At 39.6% G+C, this 25,283-nt stretch overlaps 1 protein-coding gene across 1 annotated transcript; it reads left to right on the top strand.

Annotated features, from left to right (window-relative positions):
- Window positions 1-716: 716 nt before the first annotated feature.
- On the top strand, window positions 717-25,283 carry scara3 (scavenger receptor class A, member 3). Its single transcript, XM_028605637.1, has 12 exons — window positions 717-1,276; window positions 11,665-11,700; window positions 12,614-12,655; window positions 13,529-13,648; window positions 15,598-15,678; window positions 17,854-17,972; window positions 18,667-18,911; window positions 19,719-19,938; window positions 20,417-20,505; window positions 22,367-22,559; window positions 23,142-23,319; window positions 23,392-25,283. The coding sequence occupies exons 1-12, from the start codon at window positions 1,270-1,272 to the stop codon at window positions 23,856-23,858; spliced, it is 1,797 nt and encodes a 598-aa protein (XP_028461438.1). The 5' UTR covers window positions 717-1,269; the 3' UTR covers window positions 23,859-25,283.

Raw genomic sequence — 25,283 nt, 5'->3', positions numbered from 1 at the left:
AAGTACAATTTGATGCTAATACATTTTTACCTCTACTTACTTTCTACACAGTGGTTTTGCTACTTTTACTTAAGTATCCTAAATTGAGTACTTCTTCCACCACTGCTTAAGTCTGAAAAAACCCAGCAGCAGAAATATATCTACATTTTGTGGATTAGTATGAATACATATATATACACTGTATATTCAAGTGTCATAGTGAGTGCAGGAGAGGAAATGAAGGAGCTGAAACATCACAATGCCAGACCTCATCAGCTGGATGTGTGTGATGGTGAGAATATTACACCTGCTGCTAAGTCTTATACAGTGGTAGTCGAGGTTAGCAGTGAAGACTGCGAGCTTGTGTGTGTGTGTGTGTGTGTGTGTGTGTGTGTGTGTGTGTGTGTGTGTGTGTGTGTGTGTGTGTGTGTGCGCGTGTGTGTGCGTGCGTGTGCTTGTGCGTGTGCGTGTGCGTGTGCGTGTGTGTGTGTGCGTCTGTTCACAGAAACTATTTTCCTATCTCGCAGGCCAAGGCCACAGATATTCAAGGTGCTCACTCCACAATGTTCAAACATTTGTTAGCAATTAGCCTCGGCCACAAAACTGACTTTCAACAAAACACACGGACCGTCCCTCCCTCTCCCTCCCTTTTCTCTTTTTTCACCCTGTCCCTTTTCCAGTCCCTCCCTCATTTTCCAGTTTCTTTGTTCCCCTCCCATGTCTCTCTCACTTTCTTACCACCCTTCTTCTTTCTCTCCATCCCCTCTTGCTCCGTTTCCTCCCTCCCTCTCTAAAGTTGCACATGGTTTCTGTCTGAGGAGGTTTAGTTTCCTCAGGCTCTGGATGGGAGAGGTATGATGCCAGAAATCTGCAGGCAAACACACATGTTCAAAACTTTAGAGGAGCTTTGACCTAAAGCACTGATAGACGAGCAAGAATATTTGAAGTAATCTAGAAAGCAGACTGTATTTTAGGTTGCAGAGGTGCATTTTTTGCCCATATGGAATACGATTTAATGTGGCTGTATCTTGGAGTGTTTGCTTGTTGTTCACCAATTTTCAAATATGTGGAAGTAAGACATTTTTGGACTTTTGGGCCTTCTTTGGAAAACTGGAAAACGTTTCACGAATGAGTTTGCTGGCAACGTTGCAGACTACCTTTTGTTGTTGTTCCTGGACACTTTCTTTTTGAAAGAGAAACGTACAGAGGACTGCAATATCACCACTATCAAGTTGTACATCAGCAAACTAGACCACAAGTTGTTTGTAAAGGATTCTTGAACAAGGAATCATGAAAGGTAGTATATTTTTACTGATTACTTCTGATATATTGTGTTAACTCTGAGCACCTACAAATCCCATCTTCCTACTCTATTCGTACAAAAAAACATTTCTTACCAGTATCTGGTGCATTTGCCAAAATTACAAAGAAAATGTAGACGGGAACAGCATCTGTCATTGTGGCATGCAAGCAGGCACCTGCGCAGAGCACTAGTAACCACATCTGCTGTGAATCTTGGCAGTATGGATCCTGAGAAAGTGTCGGTTTGTTGTTCTTGGATGTGAGACTTTGATCAGTCAGCTTTAAATCTCTATGTGTGTGCGTATACACACACACACACACACACACACACACACACACACACACACACACACACACACACACACACACAGTCCCGTTTCATAAAATATATTTGTTCTCTAGCCCTGCCAATCTGCCGCAGATTGACTTAATATCCCCCTTTTAAAGAGGGTGAGTGAAAGCATAACATCTGAATTCAAGCTTTTTCACAACACGGCATGAAAGGAGAGCTGCCACCGGCTTTGAAGAGGGCCGGGGCTCGTACATGGTTCCCAGACGTACAGTATGAGAAGTGAAACGCTGGCAGAGATGGGGGGATACAGTGGGAAAGATGGGAAAACAGAGAGGTAGCAGAAATTAATCCCACATGTGGGGTAGCAGCTTGAAAAGATATCAAGAAGTGTTGCCATATTCATTACCGACAGTCATTGGCATGGATCTACTCCTGTATTCTAACAGTATTGTTTTCCCTTTTTAAACTTGGTGTGTCGTTTCTTGGATCTTGTTGTTATGGTGTTTCAGTGGAGTGCCATTTTAATTGACCCTTCACTAAACCCAAACAGCAATTATCCAATCATATAGCAACTGTAACTACACTCCAGCAACCCCAGCCATAGTTACTTGAGATAGCATTACTCATGATCATTTAGTCATCATCCTAAGTGCCATATTTCTCTTGTAACGTTAAATGTGAAAATTGTTAGAATGAATCGGCAATCTGATCTTACATTTTTTCCTTATTATACTTGGACAAATTGGCCCTACACAGCAATACAAGCACAAATTTTTATTTTTTATTAAACCTTTATTTAACCAGGAAAATCCCATTGAGATTAAAAACTTCTTTTTCAAGGGAGTCCTGGCCAAGAAGCAGCAAAAGAGTTACAAACATACAATACAATTACACAATGCTGTTTCTTTAGTTGGCGTTAGCTTCAGCGTAGGGTAACTACTGTGGCAATAAATTGCTTTCTGATTCTTACATGTCGTCTACATAGGTCATCAAGTGGTAAAGATGCTTACTTTTGCCCGGGACGTTGCTTCAGCTATTGCCTTTTAGCCCAATATCATGTATGTGCCCATCAAGTTTATATTTAAGATCCCTTTTACAAGTCAGCTGGAAAAATTTAAAAGTCAGCTGAAGGCTGTGTTTGAATAGTTTTGCTTTGCCAGACCTTCCTCCACACGCTGCGGAGGAGGGTCTGGCTAGTCCACACAGCATTCTGGGATGGGAGAAAAACGTGCTCTGGTTTATTGGCATTTTTCAATCACAATCGTCATGGGTGGCGCTAAGCTCCGCACGGAGCCACTGCAAAATAGCCTCGGGAAGGAACTTGTTTAGGTGGAACGTGTAATTCAAAAGTTGTTTTATTCGTGCGAGAGAAAACTCGGACAGATAGTCTAGCTAGCTGTCTGGATTTACCCTGCAGAGATCTGAGGAGAAGTTAACCATAGTCCTCAGAAATCCACCAGAGTTTAAAATTCCAGGTTACATGCTGCCAGTCCGACATGCCGCCACTACGACATGCTTCTATTCAGACATGCCGCTATTCCGACATGCTGCTATTCCCTAACCCTAACCCCTAACCCTAAGTCGGACACTCCGACAATTAGACGTCAATGTCGGAGTGGGGGTATGTCGGAATGGATGGCGGAACCCAAAATTCCAATACAAAGAAAGCAGAAGTAAACGGACATTGGTGAAAAGACATGCATCCGGTGGAATTGAGCAATCCCGGAAATGGGACGTCGTCGTGGATATAGACTCAATTCTGCCGGCAAACTTGATGGTTGAAATGACTTCCTCTGTTGGAAATTAAGGAATTATTTTTTACATAGTTTCTTCTTTTACTTAGCTTTTACAAAATAATGTAGTTGTAAGTGTTTTATTTCCGTCTGTGGTAGAAAGTTGCAAATACATGTATTTAGGTGCAGGTTAATACTCTAGTTATCAGCATTTAATAATTCAGTTGCTCAATATGTTTTTTTTTATTTGTTTATATGATGTGGGTTCTTGGGGTTTTAGTGCCGTTTTTTAGACTTTGAAGAGTGTGTAGAATTTTACTTACTTTACATGACCAATTACAGGAAATAATATCAAACTAAAATTCCAGTTGACACATTGTTTCTCTTCAATTGTGGCTCCTGTCAAGTCTTGAGGAGACTCGTAGTTTAAGCTGCCTTAAACTACGAGTCGAGGCTACGGCAAATTAACTCCGAAGAACATATACAGTACTCTCCTCAGCCAAACAGTACAGGAGGTCTGTTGATGTGGTTTCCAGTCTTGCTGAGAGCGGGTCCAGCCCTGCCCGACCAGAACTAAACATGCTGCCTCATACATTCCTGACAGGGCTGGAGAGGAGGGGGGAAGTGAGAGGAGGTGAGGCAGGTGTATGGCTGGCAAAGGAGAAGGAAAGAGTGAGAAGAGAAAGGGAGGTACAGTACACAAAGAGACGGATTTTCTTGTTTTCAAATCCACTTTTGCTGTGGCAGCGTTATAAATTTACAATCAAATTGAAAAGAGAAAAATGAGAATGTCATATTGACTTGTTCTCTCTGTATGCAGTGTGCACTTTTTCATTTATTTATTTATGCTCGCTTGGATTCACTTTCTGAAATGTTTCTGCTGGACTTTATCCTGTTGTTACACCAACTCCAGCAGCATACACATAACATTATTGAGTGTGCAGCAACTCAATACTTAATTAAGAAGGTAGTGATGTTATTAGCTTGGTTAGTGATAGCAGCTGTTTATTTTTTACTAGTTTTTCTTTACTTTTACATGTAACTTTTATACCGATAAGGCAAAAGATAAGTGGAAACTCCTGTCCATGTATAGTTCTGTGTACTTTTGGTTTTCAGAAAATTCTCTGCTTTTAACTTGGTGTCAACAGTGTTCCTGTTTCAACATAGCAATGCCCCCGCGCACAAACCCATTATTGGGTTGGTAGTAGTTATTCATAAATCCAACTGTGTGTAAAGTCCTTTCAAAGTTCTTCCTAACTAGTAGCTAGTTTCAAATTAGTGGCTAACTGGATGAGGTTGCTTCATGAAAACTTAAAAATCAAATACAATCAACTATGTACACAGGAAGTTACAGTAGCACCCATCATTTGAGCTGACCATTTGTTGAACATATAGAGTACAGGCCAAAAGTTTGGACACACCTTCTCATTCACTGTGTTTCCTTTATTTTCATGACAATTTACATTGTAGATTCTCAATGAAGGCATCAAAACTGAATGAACACATATGAGATTATGTACTTAACAAAAAAGTGTGAAATAACTGAAAACATGTCTTATATTTTAGATTCTTCAAAGTAGCCACCCTTGGTGTTCTCTTAATGAGCTTCATGAGGTAGTCACCTGAAATGGTTTTCACTTCACAGGTGTGCTTTGTCAGGGTTAATTAGTGGAAGTTTTTCCCTTATTAATAAAAAAATTTGCCAAAAGTAGCCACTACTTTGAAAAATCTAAAATATAAGACATGTTTTCAGTTATTTCACACTTTTTTGTTAAGTACATAATTCCATATGTGTTCATTCATAGTTTTGATGACTTCAGTGAGAATCTACAATGTAAATAGTCATGAAAATAAAAAGGAAACGCATTGAATGAGAAAGTGTGTCCAAACTTTTGGCCTGTACTGTAGGTATTACTGTTTTTTATAAAGTATATGTCTGCATACATAGAGAAATGTGGGTGTTTCAGAGTGAGATGTATTCACGCAGTTTAGAGTGAACATAACTTAACCAACGCTATTTGGTCATTTAGTCTGACCGTGCTAGTAAAAAATAGTTAGAGGCGTTAGAGAATATTGTACACGCCCTTTGTCCTCGAAGCCCTGTAAACCTAACCAGGCTTGTCTTTGTGCCTCAGCCTGGCGGTCCAAGATGGTTTTGGTCCTGAGAAAACACGATAAATTTATGGGATTGTGAAAATCTCCCGTTTCACTGCCAAACCACAGAAAAAGAACAATTTCTTGTAATAGCTTGTCCATAATTTCAGATTTTCAATCTGCAGCAACACATACCAGGTGTTTATAGTTTTGAGAGGAGACCACACATTCCATTCAGGGGGCACCTTAATGGCTTGGATGTCAACAGAGATTTGGAAAGGGACTCATTTGGCTTTATGAGTTGTGGTCCAGACCGCCACTCTGATCTGGAGCAGGGCCCATCTTGCGACTCCTGGTTTCACTGAAAGCTGGGACTTGCTGAGGTTCTTGAGGGGAATTTTCTGGTCAAAAGAACTTAAATGAATTAATGACAGGAACATGGAACTGCGTGACATGTTATATATATGCATCTTTATATGGAGAGGGCATCTCTATTTGCACGGACATTCAAAGTTCCTTGCTACTCACCAAGGATAACATTTTGCACAATCCCCTGGCGAAAGGAAAGTCCAGAGGGGAATAAAGGGAGGGACAGGCTGGGGAAGGGGTTTGGAAAGTCCAAAAACCCCCTGAGAGGAACCACCACAGAGGAACCACAGATGAAGTGGTGCTGATGGTTAGCTGACTCAACTACAGGCCTGGCGCTGCGCTCACAAACACAAAGGTCCAATGGCGGAAGACAATGGAGGGAGAAGGGCTGAGTGACTCCATATGGGTGAAGAACAACATCCTGATACTCTATACTTTATGAAGTTTCTAGCCTTGCCTTCGCTTGCTCCTAACCCTGTGGATAATTCTGTAATTGATACCCACATTCACCTGTACATGTATCCATATGGAACTGATTAGAAACAATCAGAAATGTTTAGAAAAGCTCTGTAAACTAACCTGTAACATGTCCCTCTCATATCCTGTGTGTGCTGTTTTATGCTGGTTGCCTTGATATTTTCATAGGTGTGGTGGCTGGTCCACTGTACACCATCTGAACCAGCAATATGCAGTACAGTATACTGACTGACACAACAAAAAGCTCCTACCTGAATGGTTAAAAATATAATGTTGCTTTGAAAGCATTTTTTGAGAGGATTTTGTAGGGATTATCTTTTTTTAGAGATCATGTATTACTATTTTCTCTTTTTCTTTTTCTGAGGTTTGTCAAATTCTTTTAGCTACATTGTTCTACTTTGTAATGGCGATTTGACTATATGCCTGACAAAGATCCCAGTTAGATCAAAACGTTGCTCTATTAACTTTAAAAAGCTAGGAGCTATCAGTACAGTGTAAAGATCTTTTATCTGATTTTTGCCAACAGTTTGGGGAAGGCGAACAATCACATATGGGTGTAATGTTAGGGTGTCAACATACTTACGGTTGTGAAGTGTAGTTCTTATTTCATCAAATACTACGTATAATGGTATTGTAGTATTTTTGTGGCAAGCAGCAGTGTTATTTTCAGTTCAGGGACCTTGACCAGTGCAGAGTGGTGAGCTGCTTTTAAGGTTAATTACAAAACCAAGGGACCAGATGTCAAAACCGCACTTAATAGCTTTATGATATTATTAGTATTCTTGGTAGAATTGGGAAATGTGGCCATGTTCCTGATCTTGATGTACTGTTATTGAATTATCCACTGTTCATTACTACATCCTTTGGAGAAAAAAAAACTCTTGAAAACCCATTTTTCAAGCCACTCCACACATCCCTACTGATTATTTACTTCTTGTCACAGCACAAGTGCATACTTGCTGCAGTGTATTCAAGCTGCGAACATTTCCATCCTCAGTCTGCCTCACTGTCTGGATAAACAGCCAAAACATGTCTAGCTTGGTCTTTCACTGCTGCAAATAATCCAAACATTTCATATTATAATTTATGTTGCATTACAGGTTTGTAATGTAGAATGTACTGTATTTCTCAATTTGTCAAGAACAAAGCTTTTCTATTGTCACAGATGTGCATTCTACTGGTTAAATGTTAGAATATGTTTTATTGTCTATTACATTCTTTTCAAGTTTCTTTACTGCATAATTTGGTCCCAAAAGACATCAGAATTGCTGCTGTTGTTTGTAAGTAGTGCATCCCAGTAGTTCCTACTACTACTACTACTACTACTACTGCTACTACTACTACTACAAAAGTAGGTACATAGGTTGGTGTATTTGTGACTTATTGCATATGTCTTCTGCTACTTCTCAGAATGCCCCTTTATATTTCAATAATTTTAGAGCCCCAAAGAGGTAAAATGATCCAGTAATCCTCAGGAATAAAGGCACAGATTAAAAGAAAAAAACTGTCCCTTGATGCAGATTGTTTAGCAAAAAAGAACACACAAATCCAAACCAGTTGGAACTTGTTGATGGTGGTTTTGAATTGTCTGATCCCACTCAGGAAAGTAAAGTGTGTTATCTGTTAAACACGTCATGAAGTCATGAAGGGCAGATGCTCCGTGTTTGTGCTTTGCTGCGCCAAATTCCTGACCAATGAGGTTGGTGATGAAGTACAACTCACTTGAAACGTTGAAACATAATCAAATTGAAGTGTAAATTTGACAAAGAAAGAGTATGCCCACTGATTTAGTAGTTCGGTGTTGCCATTGCCTGACTGTATAGGTGTGACCTGGCCGTTGTTCTGCTGCTGTCAGATCAGATCAGTTCTGCTCTGTGAGTGTTGGACAGGTCCACTTCCTCACTAACGAGACAGACATGAGGGTTCTTTCCACAGAGAGCAGGGGAAACATGAGGAGAGACAGAAAAGGAGAAGTAGGGAGGTAAAGGAAGAGAAACATAAACGAGGAGCAGCCAGATATTTGAGGGTGGATACTGATGAGGATATTTTGGAATTTCAGCTTCCAATAGCGAATAATGTGCTGACATTCAAACCTTTGAATCCAACCATTTTTATGCCACAGAAGTCCAAAAATGACAGGAATTCAGTTTTCCCCCCAGAACTGTATTTAAATGAGGGTGGGAAAGTATCTGAAACAGGATTTACACCATATGGGACATGGAAACTCTCCACTGGAACACAGAATAATGATATCTGTGTTCCAAAATTGAAAGTAGTTAACTTTTTTGGCCACTTGGGTTGAGCAGAACAAGCCGTAAACACATTTTCAATCATCTTATAAAGTTGATACCATTCCAGGAGACACGGATCAACATTAGCATTCATTTTGTCATGCTTCTGGCAAGCTGGCCAACGAAAGTCCAATATTCAGGCTGCGCGTTGGTCTTCACTCTCTTTAGCTGCTAAATTTCTGCTGTTTGTTGTTAAGCAGGTAGTGTATAGTTGGTTTATCAGAATTTGTTTCTGCTGAAACAGCTACTGTGAACCACAACAGTAAAGTCAAAGCCCTCCCCTTGTACTTGTGAACTATCATGAGATGTTTTGGCAACACCAAAGCAACGACTGAGTTTTCTGAATTTTTCACTTTAAAATATTCTGCGTGGACATGCAATTCTTTCTCACTTTCTATCTTTAACGTACTTTCTTAATTCCAGTCTTTTAGTTCTTTGAAGATGGCTGCCTTCACCTCTCCTACTTTGTGCTCTCCTCCCTCCATCATAATGTCAGCCTCAGTGTTTTGTGACTCAGACCCCTCAGCTGTTCCACCGCTGAATGAAATAAACATTCACGTCATTGTGGCATTTGTATACTTATCTAAACTTTACTAAAAAAAAAGTTAAAAGAAGATTACATCATGGGCTTTATCATTTCTTTTTCTTTGTTTGGTTGAAGCATATTTCTCAAATAACATCCCTGTTTGTGTCACCACCTATCCCATAATGCTACAGTACGTGCAGACTGTAATTTGCTTCTCACAGACACTGAATGAAGGTAAACTTTGATTACAAATATGCAGTTTAAGGTAAAACATTTGCACTAAAACAGTCGTGTAGAAGTGTGGAATACATGATGAATACAAATGTTTTGAAAAATCTTTATTTATGACAAATGATGTCTTTGACACTTTATCAGACATTGTGTGCAACTCCTCCTGGTTTTATTCACTTCCCAGACATTTTTTCTCTTGTTCTCTCCAAAGGAGAGGCCAGGCTTCTCTTCATTTTGAACTGATTATGTGGTTAACCACAGATATTGATCCACAGCAAACATTTTGGTTTCAAAAATGATTTTTTTTTTTTACTGGCTTGAGAAATGAAATAAAACTGAAAAATAAAATATCCTTTTACAACTGAATATGAACTGTAAACGAGTAAATCCACACTTACAGTTACACCAACTTTTCACTTACATAAAAACACACTAGAGGGAAGTTAAGGTTGCACAGTGGGAGTGACAGACAACACAAGTCACACTTTATGCATCTGCTCATTAGCACTTTGTATCCCTTACATTGTGTATCGCACCTTCTGATGCAGTCTTTTCTTCAAAAATCTGTGTTTTGAGCACTGCCTCTGGGGTCTGGGGTATTCAGCTTGGATTCAGAACGACTACAATGGATTCCAAACCAGCGACCCAGTTCCTTTCAAACCATCGTATGCTTACTATCTTCCAATATTTAGCCATATTTTCACCAAAATAGGTAGTAGATTATAAAGGCTGCTGTATTAACAGTGTAACTATTATTGGATGTTATCAGTGAAATGATGAATGAGCAGCTGATACCAAGCATGGCGTCAGTTCTCTGCCTGAGCTAACGTGAAGCTCATTAATATACAACAAGGAGAAATCTTGAAACCTTTCAGAGCCATCTTAAAGCTTACAGTTGTTGACTATTTGATGATTTTGGTGGAATATTCCTTTTAGATTACATCACATCTGTCTAGACTCAGTCAACACATTTTCCACATTTTCACGATCAGAAACGCCATTGCAAAGTCATTTAGCTGTGCTCATTTTCAGAAACAGGTCGGCAGTAACGTGCAACCATATACAGCGATGTTTCCGCAGTCTGACATTGTTTGCTTTAAGGCCAGCTCCTTTGGCAGTGTCAACACCATTGCAGAGTGTCCAACTGCAACCTGCCAAACCTCTTTTTTTCCTGTCTATGAGTCTATATGAATGTGTTACCCAGCTCTTTTCCTTCAGGAACAGCCTCCCCTGCAGCTCCAAGTGTTTTTGCTTCCTTAACATAAAGGGCCCTATTTTAACAATCTAAGCAACTGCATTTGTACCCCTTTAAAAGCCAGGCACGTTTGTACCTTGGTGTATTGCTATTATGATGGCGGATTTGCTAAGCAGGAATGAGAGATTTTCAGGAGAAGAAACTGATCTGCTCGTACGTGAAGTGAAAGCGCCAGTAACCATAATAACATAACAATAATACTATTTCACATTGTAATATTTTTAATCTTTTTGTGTGCTGCTGCGTGTCCCTGTGTGTGTAACAAGCATAGTGTTTGTGCGCATTTTACTAATGTGCTGTTAAAATAACAATGAAATGCTGCGCTATTGACTTTAGACCAGGTTGGTCAATGTCGTGATCATTTTCCGCTGGCTCAAGATAGCAATACGCTAAGAATGCACCTAAACACACCTCCCTGTAAGACCAGCACGCCCATGGGCGCACAGATGGGTGTAGGTGCATTTGCTATTCAAACGACGTGGGCGCTGGACGGGAAATTGACAACTGCGTTAAACCAGCAAAGAAACTTGCGTTGGGCTTTGCACTGCGCCAGGTGCAAGATAGGGCCCAAAGTGCCTGAGGTGTGGAGTTGGGTACCAGTTTGGGTGGTGTGCAGTTAATGACATCTTGCATAAAGTCCATTACTGTTACATACAGTTATGAAAACATGACGTTGAATGTATCCTTCTAGGCCTTGTGTGGTTTATTAGGCCCTCTGGTTACATTCTGTGGACGTCATGCTTCTTATTTCAGTCCTTTTGAGCAAAGAGTGTGTGATGACAACCTCCTCAGACACACAATACTCCCACCAGAATCAGCACACAAAACCAACAACTGTTCTCATACTTTCCACCACTGTGGGGCTGATTCCTCCTGAGTGAGCAGAGAAAACATTTGAGCAGAACAAAAACCTTCCTTTTTTATTGTGCTGGGATAGCAGCTTCATGCTGAATATGCTCAGTAAAATGCAGAGACTTCAGGGGGAGGCTGTGGGAGATTGTGAGGTTTGTATGATTAATGACAGGAGCAATACATCTTGTTCGTGGCTCCAGCAGAATTGGTTTCAGTCAGTTAAATGCCTTTAATTTTTTCTCTGTTTCTTTCTTATTTGGCAGACAACTATGGAGGATACGAGAACCAGCTTTTCAAAGGTAATGATCACAGTTCTATTGTCTAAGAAACATAAATGTCAACAAGTTTGTCATACGTGATCATCAGCCACATGATAAATGTGGTACAGTCAAGTGAGAAGTTACACTTTTGAATTTTCACAATCTTTTGTTAATGTTTGCCTCCCTGATCTTGCAAGATTCATCTTGATAAGTTTCAGAGAAAAGTAAATGAGGTTTAGGCATGCTTTTTCCATTATATGTTAAAGTGCTCATATTATGCTCATTTTCAGGTTCATAATTGTATTTAGAGGTTGTACCAGAATAGGTTTATGTGGTTTAATTTTCAGAAAACACCATATATTTGTTGTACTGCACATTGCTTCAGCTCCTCTTTTCACCCTGTGTGTTGAGCTCTCTGATTTAGCTACAGAGTGAGGCATCTCACTTCTGTTCCATCTTTGTTGGGAGTCGCACATGCGCAGTAAGTACTGCTAGCTAGTCAGTTGCAGAGTATGAGGGAGTACCACGCTAGCAGCTAGGCGAACATAACGTGTGTTACAAAGTGATGCACGTTTGTCACGGAAGTAAAGGCTGGACTACAATAGAGCTGTTTGGAGCAGTTTGTGAACAGTGTTTTCTGTTGGAGATGGTAAGTCCCTTTGGGGTGGACTTTGGGCTTTTTCACTTTGTAAACCTATAACGTGCACAAAAAGATATATAACAATAAAGGAAAGGGGAAAAGCCAAAAAGCATAATATGAGCACTTTAAAATAATTTTGGGACATTTTGTTTGCATTCTTTACAAGAACTGTGCTGCTGAGTGAATAATGTGACTCCCTTTTAGGTATTTCCAAAAAAATATTAACGTTTTTATATTCCATGAATATTTGGTCAGTAGTAGAACATCGTGTTTTCAAATGATCATGTATGAATTGTTTTCCTTGTTTTTCAGAGGAGGATTTCACTGGAGAGGAGGAAATGCCTTCATTTAGAGGTTAAGGACACACACACACACACACACACACACACACACACACACACACACACACACACACACACACACACACACACACACACACACACACACAGCCATGTGTATGCATTATTTGTGTATAAATGCCTGAGTGTGACTGCAATGACAACACACCAATACATTTCAGAAGGAAATAATTACTCAACTACATTTATTGATTTAATAGCTAAAGTTACAATTTCTCAGATTCAGATTTTTCTAACAAAACATCTGATAAAATATGTTGCATCATTAGAGATTAAAGTACTACTAAAGCTGTTAAAATTAGCTCCACTTCAGCCATACATCATTAAAATGCTGCTATCAGTGAAAATGATCAGATATACATTATAGTATGAAAAGGAGCAACAATTGTAATAATAGATTAATAATGTTTAAGGAACAAATGCATTTGCTCAGTATTCTATGATAGTAAACTAAATAACTTTTGGTTTTGAGCTGTAAGTTGGCCAAAATAAGTAATTTGAAAATGTCAACTTGAGCTTTGGGAAATTGTGATGACATTATATAGATCAAACCATTAATTTGGTCAATCAAGATAATAATTGGCAGATTAATAAATAATGGAAATAATCAGTACTTCCAGCCCTAATAATAATGTTACATAACATTCTAAACAGGGCCATTCTCCTATAATGAGTACTTATACTTTTACGTCTGATACTTAAGCACATGTATTGTTATTACATTGTAATATATTTATATCATCAGCAAAAACTCATAACTCATATTTCAACAAAGTTGAATAATCACATCAAGTCAAATGTAGGCGCACATACTTATCATATTCGGATCGTTTTAATTTCTGTGTATATTTAATTCTTGTTCTTCCAGGTCGTAGCAGAGGTGGCTGTATGAGGTGTCAGCAGAGCCACTCTCTCCAGCTGGCTGTCAAAGTCCTCTATGGATTTGTTGCATTCCTCATCATTACTGTGGCAGTGCTGGCTTCCCTTGGTGAGTTTTTTTTAAATTTTTTAATTTGTTTTAACAATCAGGTTAAAATCAATGAATCCTGTGAAGTAAAAGTCTCTAAGTCTCTAAACTCCCCCAGATATTATCTCCCTGACTCCCCCACAGATACACTGATCTCTAAGGTTGGACGCAGTCAACAACCCTGTGTTTAATTAGATTATTCTACCAATTAATGCTGACAATCTCCATTGAGAAGTAGGCTTGTCATGGGAAAAAGATCATACTTTTCTATGAATGTGTGGGTCTTAATAAAACACAGCCCATTTGCGGTAACTCCCATAGATCAAATGAATGTGGTCCTGGGCCCCGTGTGCCATGTTTTACCTGACAGCTGCTCAGCACCAACAGACGCTTTTCACATCACATTTTATTGGGTTTGAAAGCCGTAAATCTTTATCTTTTACTACCGTTCGGGGATCTAAAGAGTAGAGAGAGAGTGAGGCGTGGTGAGAGTGATGTAAAATCCCACAACTTAAATAAAAATAAATAGCTCACTAAAGAAAAAAGAAAAAAAGAACAGGACTACTGGTGACACCCATCCCCCAAATAGATCTCCCTATATTACACTGGTGAATGTGTGTTTGGATGTCAAAGCGTGAGAGAAAGAAAATGTGTGTATATGTGTACTGCACATAAATACATTTAAACTCCATTTTTTGTTAGTTATACTCCCAATAATATTGAGTACATCCATAGTGAGGGTAGAAGAGTTTAAGTAATACCAGCTGTTAAATGCTAGCAGGTAAATGTTTAACATTATAATGATATGACATGTTTCGCTTACAAGTGAAATGTCTGCACAAAGATGGAGTGTCCTCCTGAATTTTAATGGAGCATTTCAGCTTCCTGGGGACAAGATCAATATTTTGGGGAAACATAATTATCAATTTGTAAATGTCAACATTTTTATATAGTATATTGAGCATCAGCAAAGACAATTTAATCAACATTTACACAATACTAATGCCAACACACGTATAACATGTGCACCACCTATATAAAATCACTGCTTTACAAACAGAAACAGAACTCACATTGTTTGTGTAAACTTTCAGTGCAGCTGTACAACACCAAAGCCCTGGAAACTTAAGTATAAACAGAAGATATTTCACTTGGCTGCAACTCCCAACTGTGCATGAGGACAAGGAAAAACAGAAAAAAATAACCTTTGATTTTATGTTCCCTGCTGAACATCTGTTTTATAAAAAAAAAAAAAAAAAATAGACATTCTTCAGCAAAAATAAGTTAAGTAACAAACTAACTTGCTTCATGGAAAAAATGAAGAGTTTGGAGTAAAAATGCATTTTGCGAAGTCATAACATCCAAAGCATTAAAAAAACAAATACTGCTGGTAATGCATGTGTTGAAATCTGTAGTGGTTGATTTACACACAAACTATAAGAATACTGCTTAAGCATTGTTGCACAGAGTTTACCAAAAGCCCCGAGCCATGTTCAGCATCACTGTCACAGCAGCTAATACAGTAGAGCAGGTGGTATGTGCATGCATGTGGAAGCATTTATATATGCAAACACTATGAAACAGACATGCATTAATCCCCTGAGTCAGGGCTTAGGATGTGCGGAAGAAAGAAAATGCACATAATACAAACTTGCACTCTCACAAATGCACACTACACACACAGAACCTCATGCTCGCTAAATTGTTGTTGCTCTCTTGGGAAATATGTTGGGAGAGCATGACGTGGCCAGCTGGCTAAACCATCATTAATCAGTGTTTTGGTTACATTTGTTAGCTAATGAAAATTTCCCGTGTTTTGTTGTCAGGGCTTAAATTGCACTGACTTTCATAATACCATGTTTCTTCACTGAAATGTAATTCCTGAACTCAGGAATGATAGTATGACATTTTATAACCCTTAAACCTTTTTTTTTAACATCTTAACTTAATCAACGTTGCTGTGTCTCCAGTGTTCAGGAAGGTTGACAACCTGTCTGAGGAGGAGTCGGTCTACCACAACACGATAACGCGGGTTCAGCAAAGAATAGAAGGTGAAGTAGCTACAATTACTCACAAATGGTCTTTTTTTGGCATTTTAGGCCTTTATTTTTATAGGACAGCTTAGACTTGAAAGGGGAGAGAGAGGGACAATAACATGCAGCAAAGGGCTGCAGATCGGAGTCAAATCCGCGGCCTCTGCGTCGAGGAGTAAACATCTATTTATGGGCGACCGCTCTACCAGGTGAGCTAACCAGGCGTCCGCAAATGGTCATTTTTTTGAGTCAGAGAGACCTCATTGACCCATGTTATGGGAAAACAATAGCAATGGAAATACTTTTATGCAGAAGTAGTTAAGAAGTTTCCTAAATCGTTTAATTTACAGCACTAAAAGGGCCTAAAATTACTGTTTTCTGGCACTATAAAAATGTATTATTTGTGTAGATGTTTGAGATTGTCCATTGTTGAGAGGTTCATTCATGACTTCGACAAAACCAGCTCACCACAGGTTCCTTTTAGTAGCTACTCTGGATCTTTTTACTACTACTACTACTACTACTACTACTCTAGTGTATGTTACTCTTTCAATTGTCATTGAAACATAGATGTTCAAGTTTCCATTTTAAGATAAGATAAGATAGACTTTATTGAATTCCCTTTTTACAGCAGCTCAAAAAGTAAAAAAAATGCACACACACATCAGAATAAGATAAATACACATTCAATAGATGTTGGAAAAATATACAAAAATTATTATTAAAAATTGAGTAATAATAGTAATAGTAATATGTAGGACTATAAACACCCTTATTATATACAGACTGGTAAAACATATATACAGATTTACAGATGAGATAAGGTGCGGATGAATAGAAATGGCAAATTGCATAGTAGGAGGTGACACAGACTAATGAAAAAATGTACATGCATACTTCAAAATATTGTCAAGTGATCGCTCATGTTGCAGAAACAACCAGCAGCGCTACATTATAATGTTGTATTAAAGAGTCTGACTACTGCTGGAATGAAGGCCCTGCGGTAGCGCTCCCTCTTGCACTGAGGGTGCAGCAGTCTGCTGCTGAAGGAGCTGCTCAGGGAACTCACGGTCTCGTGCCGGGGGTGAGAGGTGTTGCCTGTGATTGATGCCAGCTTGGCTAACACCCCCCCCTTCCTCTATAATATCCAGAGGGCAGACCAGTACAGAGCTAGCCCTCTTCACCAGTTTTTTTCTGAGCACTTTAAGGCCTTCTTGTTCCTGTTGGCTTAGAAAGAGATTTTACATACAGTAATCAATCTTGTTAACGAGTAGCACAACTCATTTCACATACGTGAAGAATGTCAGGAGACTTTGATGTCTTTGAATTACACAGGAGCATTTAATGAACACTCAATCGTGGAGACGTTTAAGCAGGCAGTATACAGTTTAACCACGATGTGGTATCGTGCAGTGCTGTCCCAACTCTCTGAAGTTCCTGTCTTCCTGAAGGTGTATTTAAACTCATGCTGGAGGCGTTATGTTTAGCTGAACCTTTAAGGTAAACATTGCAGGCGCCCAAACACAGATGCTAAAGCCTATAGTTCAGCCTCTCTCTCTCTTTCTCTCTCTTTCTCTGGGAAGTATGCTAAAGTGTGACTGGCCCACCAATCTCCAAAAGGAGACAGCCCTGAGATAAAACATTCCCTTATCATGCAGCTGCCTTGATTCCCTGAATCTGTAGAGACGAACATAATTATACATGAACAGGTTTGGTTATTAGAGACTGGCCGCATATTCTCGTCCCCTGACCTGTGACCTATGATTGACCTGATGTTGTCTAAGCTTTCCCTTAGTCTCATCATACTACAACATGGTGTTTCTGGAAATTCCACCACAGATCTCACAACAATGTTCATTTAGTAGCTGTTTGGTAAAGTTAAAATTACATTTGGTGACATTTAGTAACTTCCCATCTGCTGAGGAAAATCATATGAACCTGAACAGCCACTAAATGGACCTTGTGGTCTGATTGTTTTTTCAACTACACAGACCCTGCATAAGGTCATTCATGAAGTGTAAAGTAGTACAGATGATTCAGTGTGATGTCAGGGGAGTTCAAAAGATCTTTTTCTCTCTCACACATATGGTTACCAGAAGCTCGTATATGATATACATACATCTAGAACTTTCATCCATCTGCCTTACTGTCTCTCATCTACTCTCCTTTCCTTTCACTGACTCCGTCTCTCAGGTCTGAGCTCCACCTCTAACTGTTCAGCCTGTCTGGATGTGACTCTGTACAGCGAGGAGATCAGCAGGCTAAAGAGGGAGTTTGAAGACATCCAGAGAATGATACTGGGACAGGAGCAGGTACTTTATGGTGACAGTCGCTTGTTGTGTTCAACCAAAAGCTTAAAACCCAAAGACATTTAATTTGTTAAAGTGCTCATATTATGCTCATTTTCAGGTTCATAATTGTATTTAGAGGTTATATCAGAATAAGTTTACATGGTTTAATTTTCAAAAAACACCATATTTTTGTTGTACTACACATTGCTGCAGCTCCTCTTTTCACCCTGTGTTGAGCTCTCTGTTTTAGCTACAGAGTGAGGCATCTCACTTCTGTTCCATCTTTGTTGGGAGTCACACATGCGCAGTACCAAGATCAGCAATACAAGCTAGTCAGTTGCAGAGTATGAGGACGTGCCACGCTAGCAGCTAGGTGAGCATTATAACATTATAACATGTGTTACAAAGTGACGCACGTTCGTCACGGAAGTAAAGGCTGGACTATAATAGAGCATTTTGGAGCAGTTTGTGAACAGTGTTTTCTGATGCAGATGGTAAGTTTGGGGTGGATTTTGGGCTTATTCACTTTGGAAGCCTATTACATCTAAGGAAGGAAAGGGAAAACGCCAAAAAGCATAATATGAGCACTTTAAGTTATAAAACGAAGAAAAGTAGCAAATCCTCACATTCTTTGCTTTTTAAACCTGGGTACAGCCTATGTTTACAAAAAGTTTTGATAACTAAGTCTGCCTCTTTGATCCCGGTCCCCCTCCAGGTCCTTGACCAGGCCTCCCAGACCCAGACCACACTAAAGACCACCAGCAACCGGCTGACACGCGACATGCAAAACCACCTCATGTCGATCAAACTTCTCAACCAGTCGCTGGAAAGATACCTGGATCGGGTGGAAGGCTGGAAGGAGGTGATCGAAGAAACTGAGGAGAAAATGAAGACGCTGGCAGAGGATCAGTACAACATCAAAGCTACAGCGCAGCAGGTCAACACGACGGTGGCACTCAGGTGAATGAAGAGATGTAGAGAAGAGAGAGATGGCCAAATACTCTAAACCCAGATATCGATATGTGACACATAAATTCTTCTGCTCGATTGTTTCTACAAAAATGAATACGATTTTATTCTAGATTTTATTTTAAAATTCCCTTTCAGTCACCTTTTTTGTCAGCGAAATTCCTTTTTTTAACTTCTCGTCTTCGTCATGAAAAACTAATATATTTCCCCACAATTTTCCTTAACAAAATGAACACTACTACTACTACTACTAGTATTCATATGATTTTATGAACCCGATGGTACAGTACATTATTATCACGTCTGGTAGCTACGTGTTCAGGTGTTGTGATGACCTTTTAGTGAACTGGCCAAGTGAGAAGTTAAAATCAGTGGCTGACAGCAGGCAAGAAGCCAGAGTCAAAGCTGCAACTGCAATTTTCTGACAAGCAAATCATTATTTATGAAGGCCAAGGACATTAAGAATAACAACTGGATTTCAAAAGGGCATGGCTGGGCCACATAATGCTAATGCTTAAACCTACTGTAGAATGTAGTAGAATGGAGTTTATCATCCATTGTTTTTTTAGTTGTTTTGAAATACTACTATACATATCAATGGGGTGATATGTCTTGTAACATGCACATGATTTATTAACAAGGAAAATGTGTTTTTCCTTCATTAAGGTAGATATATTTAGTAGTGGTTTATTCAAATATCTACTCATCATTTAGTTTGGGCTGCTTCCATAGTAAGTAAAAAGCTAAATAATGCGAACACTGCACCTCACGTCTTCTTTGTTCTCCTGTGCTCTCCAGTACAATGTGGATCGATGCCCTGCAGAGGAAAGCAGATGAGGAGACTCTGGTCCTCCAGAAGTTGACCACTGACTGGCAGGACTACAGCCGAGTTCTAAGCACCATCAAGTCCAACACCAGCAGCACCACGCAAACCATGCGCGTCCTCCAAAACAACATCGTAGCAGATCACCAGAGAATCACCATGTCCACTGAGGTGTACTACGACCTCACCCAGCAGGTGTGTGTGTGTGTGCATTACTTTAGGAAACAGAACAGCTGTGATTGGTAGGCTTTTAATGTAAAAACAAATCAAGTATAAATGATGACCAATTGAAAGGTTTATCAAAGAGGTATTTCTATTAAAAATATAAACTTAGAACAGCAAAGTGGTTAGTATAACATGACTGTTGTACTGTGCTGTTGTTGTAGGCTTCAGGTAAGTTTACTTGCCTCAAAGATTTTGTTACTCGGCCTTTATTAATGACCAGTGTTGGGGTAGTTACTCAATTACTCATTAATGGATTACACATAAGTTACTTTTTTTTAAGTAATGCCTTACTTTACTAATACATTACTGCGTTACTGACAAATGTAATCTTTGTGACGCATTACCCCCAACACTGTTAATGACCGACCTTTATATGAGAATTTATGGTTTGTCAATGAGGGTCCTCGCAAGTACAAAAAAATATAACATATGTCTGTATTTCCTCCAGGTGATGAACCTGCAGATGCAGCTTGACAATGTGACGTCTTTCATGGATGAACACGAGGAGAACATGCATGACCTTCACTACCATTCCAGGTAACACACGTGTACTACTACTACAACATGCGAGAGGACATTATGTTAGTGAACCGTAAAGGCTGTTTTATGCTTCTGCGTCGAATCAACGGCGTACCCCTGCAGACTCCTCTCCAAGCCCTCCGCCGTAGCTTGACGTGCACCTCCAAAAATTTTAACTTTGTGTCAAGGCAACGCAGACCGCTAGGACAGTGATTGGTCAACTCGTCCTGTGTGTTGATAGTCTGTGTTTCAAGCAGCCTACTGTGGGGAGTAGCAACATGCTAGTTCACTGACATAAGCTTTGCAAATAAACTCAAACATATTTTGGTTACAATGACGGGGTTATACGTTTGTAAAGTGTCTATATGTCAGTAACGTTTTGAAAATACCACTTCGCCAGCAAGCAGTACTTTGTGGGCAGTTGTACTAAAGTTTGCTTGCTAACATAACATAAACTGGCTGGCAGACACCTCGCAAATAACTTCAGACTTATCACCCCCTAGCGTTATGGTGGTGAAATGCACCGCAATGCAAAGCAACCCCGACGCAGAACTCTGAAAGGGTCATGACTCCGTAGGAGCGACGGCGTAGCTACAGCGTGGAGTTGACGCAGAAGAATAAAACAGCCTTACCATTTCATGCCTGATCCCTACCATTACCTTCACCTTATCCTAAGTCAAATTATAACTTTAACCTTAAAGTCACCTCTTAAGTAATGATTAATAGGTGTCTGCAAAAAAATCGATTCAGATACGTATCGCGATTCTAGCTATACCGTTTCAAAATCGATTTATAGAATTCCAAAAATCGATTAATATTTCTTTCTTTTTTTTTTTTTTTTCTTTTTTTTTTCGTTTTGTAATGGTGTGTATACCACTGTCCTGAAATTAGTTTAGCTCGCCATTCCCATAGATGGCACTGCGTCGAATTCACACTGACGCCTGGGCACTCTTGTCATAATCAAAAGAAGAACGAGTGCAGCAGAAGTAGTTTAGTCGGCGCAAACAACCGCAAACCTCACAGAAGGAATTATTCAACCCGTTCCATCCTCATTGAAGGCAAGAGTTTGGGCACATTTCGGCTTTTATAACCTTGAGGGGAAGACAGAAGTTGATAGGAATCATGCTATATGCACTCTTTGCAAAGAGAAAGTTAAGTATTTTGGAAACTTGAGAATTCACATGGTACGCCATCACCCAGAGATTAACATTAAAGATGTGGACGAACAACAACTTAAAGTACCTAACATGCCAGTCAACCAACGCACTCTTTCAATGCTCTAAACTCCCACCGAACTCTGAACGAAAAGCTCTTTTTATTTAACAGTTTTATTTTATACTTGAATGAAATGTATTTGAAAGCTGGCCAAAGCTTGGCACTTTGCAGTTTTTAGTTGCAAATGTTTTTATTTTTGTATGAAGACATATAAAGTAATAACAAACTACATTTAATGTGTTGTGTTTCTTTTAAATTGTATGTCTACTGCAATCACATGGGAAAAGTAACATTTACATACTGTGAATCTTTTTTTTAAATCGAGAATCGTTTTTGAATCGAAAATCGAATCTTGAGCCTAAAAATCGATATTGACTCAAATCGTGACATTTTCTGAATCGTGCACCCCTAATGATTAACCATGTGGGGACCAGAGTTTTTTTTTCCGATGGGAGTTGAGTCCCCACATGTGACATTGTGAACAGATGTCCCCACAACACAATCAATATATAATATGTTAATAAACACACACACACACACACACACACACACACACACACACACACACACACACACTTGACATGCAGGCATAGAAAGACAGAGCATTATCATTCAGGAAAAGTAAAAACAGACACTGTTACCATCCTCAACCGTCCCTTTTTAGGTACTATGAGAACCGGACAGGTGAGCGTTTCTCTGCATTGGATGGTCGTCTGAACTCCATCTCGATGGAGATCGACACAATCTCCTCCAGCATCAACGCCACTGTGAGCCATGTCCAGAGCATGTACAAGTACATCAACATCGAGAGCTCGTCCTGCCAGAGTCGCATGGGCAGACACACTGAAGACCTACAGGTAGTAAACACAAAAGATCTCTTTCCTCTTACTTATGTATCCATCGACAAATACACACAAAGAATGCAGGTAAGACCTGTAGTCCTGCACAGTGCGAGATTATATGTTTAAATGTTTTATAGTAAACCATATAGTACCATACTTGAAAAGTATTTTTTTTATAGAGCCAGGGGACCTTACCATGGATAAACTTCTAATGTGTGTGAGCTCCTTAAATGTAAAGTTGTGTCTGATGACCCATGTGCAGCTGGAGCTCTGATACTTCAGGACAAAATAATAAAAAGATAGCTATAGCTAGCAAGTATCTTTGATTTGTTCGTTAAAAATGCTCATGCACTTTTTCTTGATATTATTGACAGTGATGACATATCACTTAGCTTAAATGTTAGCTAAGATGATTTGTAATTTTTGACATTTAGCCCAGTCTGCCGATGAAATTTTTCGTACTTTATTTTAGCAGATTTCTCCTTCCCTTTGTCATTCATCTACTCTGCCGGTTCTTTGTCTTTGTGTTCCTACGGATTTTCTCATTTTGCTTCTTATCTTTATCTTCACATCCTCCTCCTCATACTGTATGTGCAGAACCTGAACAACACGGTCTTGCTACTCCTCCACTTGGCTGACACACTGAGACAGCAAAACATGTTGCTGAATGTCCGACTGGACGTGGACGTCAGGAACCTGTCCATGGTGATGGAGGAGATGAAGCTTGTGGATGTTCACCATATCCAGCTCATAAAGAACTTCACTATACTAAAAGGTACAGTAGATGTTGCCATATATGCAATATGCACTTTATTTTTTAACTTAACTTCACCGTCATCCTTAATAGGTGCTCCTGGAGTACCAGGGCCCAAAGGGAACCGTGGTGAGACCGGCTCAAAAGGACCCATGGGACTGACCGGAAGCAAAGGGGACCGAGGCCCTATAGGAGTCCGTGGAACGGCCGGAGAGAAGGGTTCTCCTGGGCCCAAAGGAGCACCAGGTGAATCGGGCCCCAGTGGCAATAGGGGGGCAGTAGGAATCAAAGGAGCTAAAGGGTCTCTTGGCCTGCCAGGACCAGCTGGTGAGAAAGGCCAGAAAGGTGACCTTGGCCCCTCAGGTATGCAAGGCCCCCCAGGAGCCACAGGTGCTCCAGGGATCCAGGGTCAGGCAGGATTACCAGGCATTATTGGGCCAAGGGGGAAACCAGGGCCAGTAGGGCCAGCTGGACCACCTGGAACCCCTGGACCTCCAGGTTTGCCATACCCCCATGTCCGAATCAACACCCAGCAGTGGACCGTGACTCCTGCTGCCTAAGAGACAGTAGAAAGATGGACGAAGACGTGGATTCAGAGGTGATTTGACCGGTACAAAGAAGAATTATTGATAGATAGATGAAGGAATATCATCCATTGTGACTGGAGACGCAATCATCTATTTCTATGGGATTATGCAAGACGATCAAGAACTTAATAAACAAATGCGACAAATCAAATTCAAGATGGCGCTTTGAAATGAAATGAAATGAACCAAGAGGAAGGTCGAGAAAATAGAAAACAGAATTGAACTGTTGTTGAAAAGTGAGAAAGAAGAAGGCCAGAAATGGACTGTGTTTGGACAGAATATGAACATGTTGGAGAAAACTGCCACGACACGTGTCTCATTACTACTTTTGATGAGTGTTTCCTTGTAAACAAAAGCCAAAGAATACCAAAAGACAACAAGCTTCGTCCATATATGATGACATAGTATGAGAGTTTACCAGAATTGAAACTTAGATGATGAGATTAAAAGGAATAAAATAACACATGTATTATTGAAGTCTTGCCTAGTTGAATGTACTGGAAGCGATGAAAATATTTGAGGTTGTTGTTAAGCCACCAAAGTCTCTTGGGGCATAATAAATAGGAGAGCTGTGAACCACAGATTTTGACTAAAATATTGGTGTTTTCCCATCCAGACTACTCAAAGCTTTACATTCCCATGCACTACTATATGGGCACAGAAAATATATCTCTTTGTTTGTTACATTATGTACACATTGCCACATTCCTTTTCATCCTTTTATTGGTTCTTAAAGTGTGAAAACTTCTACAGACATTTCAGAGCAGGTACTCTGAAGACATTTCTTTCATCTTCTGGGCAAAGCTGTCCTTTTATGATAAGGGTTTAAATGAATGGCCTTTGAATTTGTGCTCTGATGACCTTCGTTTTACATTGTTTGCAACATTTGCTTCTGTTGTTGCTGTAAGAGTGAAGAAAGTAACTCTCCCATTGATTCCCGTTGACACGATTGTGAAACCATTTTGGGAAATACGCTCGGGCGCTTTCAGTTCCTTGAGAAGATGGATACCACTCTACCTTATAAAAGTGGTATTAATCTTCTTATCTAGCTCATGGAAAGAAAGCAAATAAGCATATTTCGCAAATTGTTGAACTATTCATTGTAAGAGGTATGAAGGCTAGGAAAGTCATGACACTCATTTACCACATAAATGAATAACAATGTTTTGTTTGAAATAATAAACTATAAAACACCACACTATTAACACTTGTGATAGCAGAATAATGTTATGTTAATACAGTAAGAGATTTTAGGTTTTATGATACATACATAATAACCTTTTATATTACATCAAAAACGTCTTACAAAAAGGGGAACGTACTATTTTTGTAAAGCTGTGTGTTGTAATGAGATGCGACTGGCTTGCATCGAACTTCAATAAAGCTTTTTTAACACTC

The sequence above is a fragment of the Perca flavescens genome, chromosome 18 (assembly GCF_004354835.1).
Source record: "Perca flavescens isolate YP-PL-M2 chromosome 18, PFLA_1.0, whole genome shotgun sequence".
NCBI classification, from domain to species: domain Eukaryota; kingdom Metazoa; phylum Chordata; class Actinopteri; order Perciformes; family Percidae; genus Perca; species Perca flavescens.
This window is presented reverse-complemented; position numbering and strand designations above follow the sequence as displayed.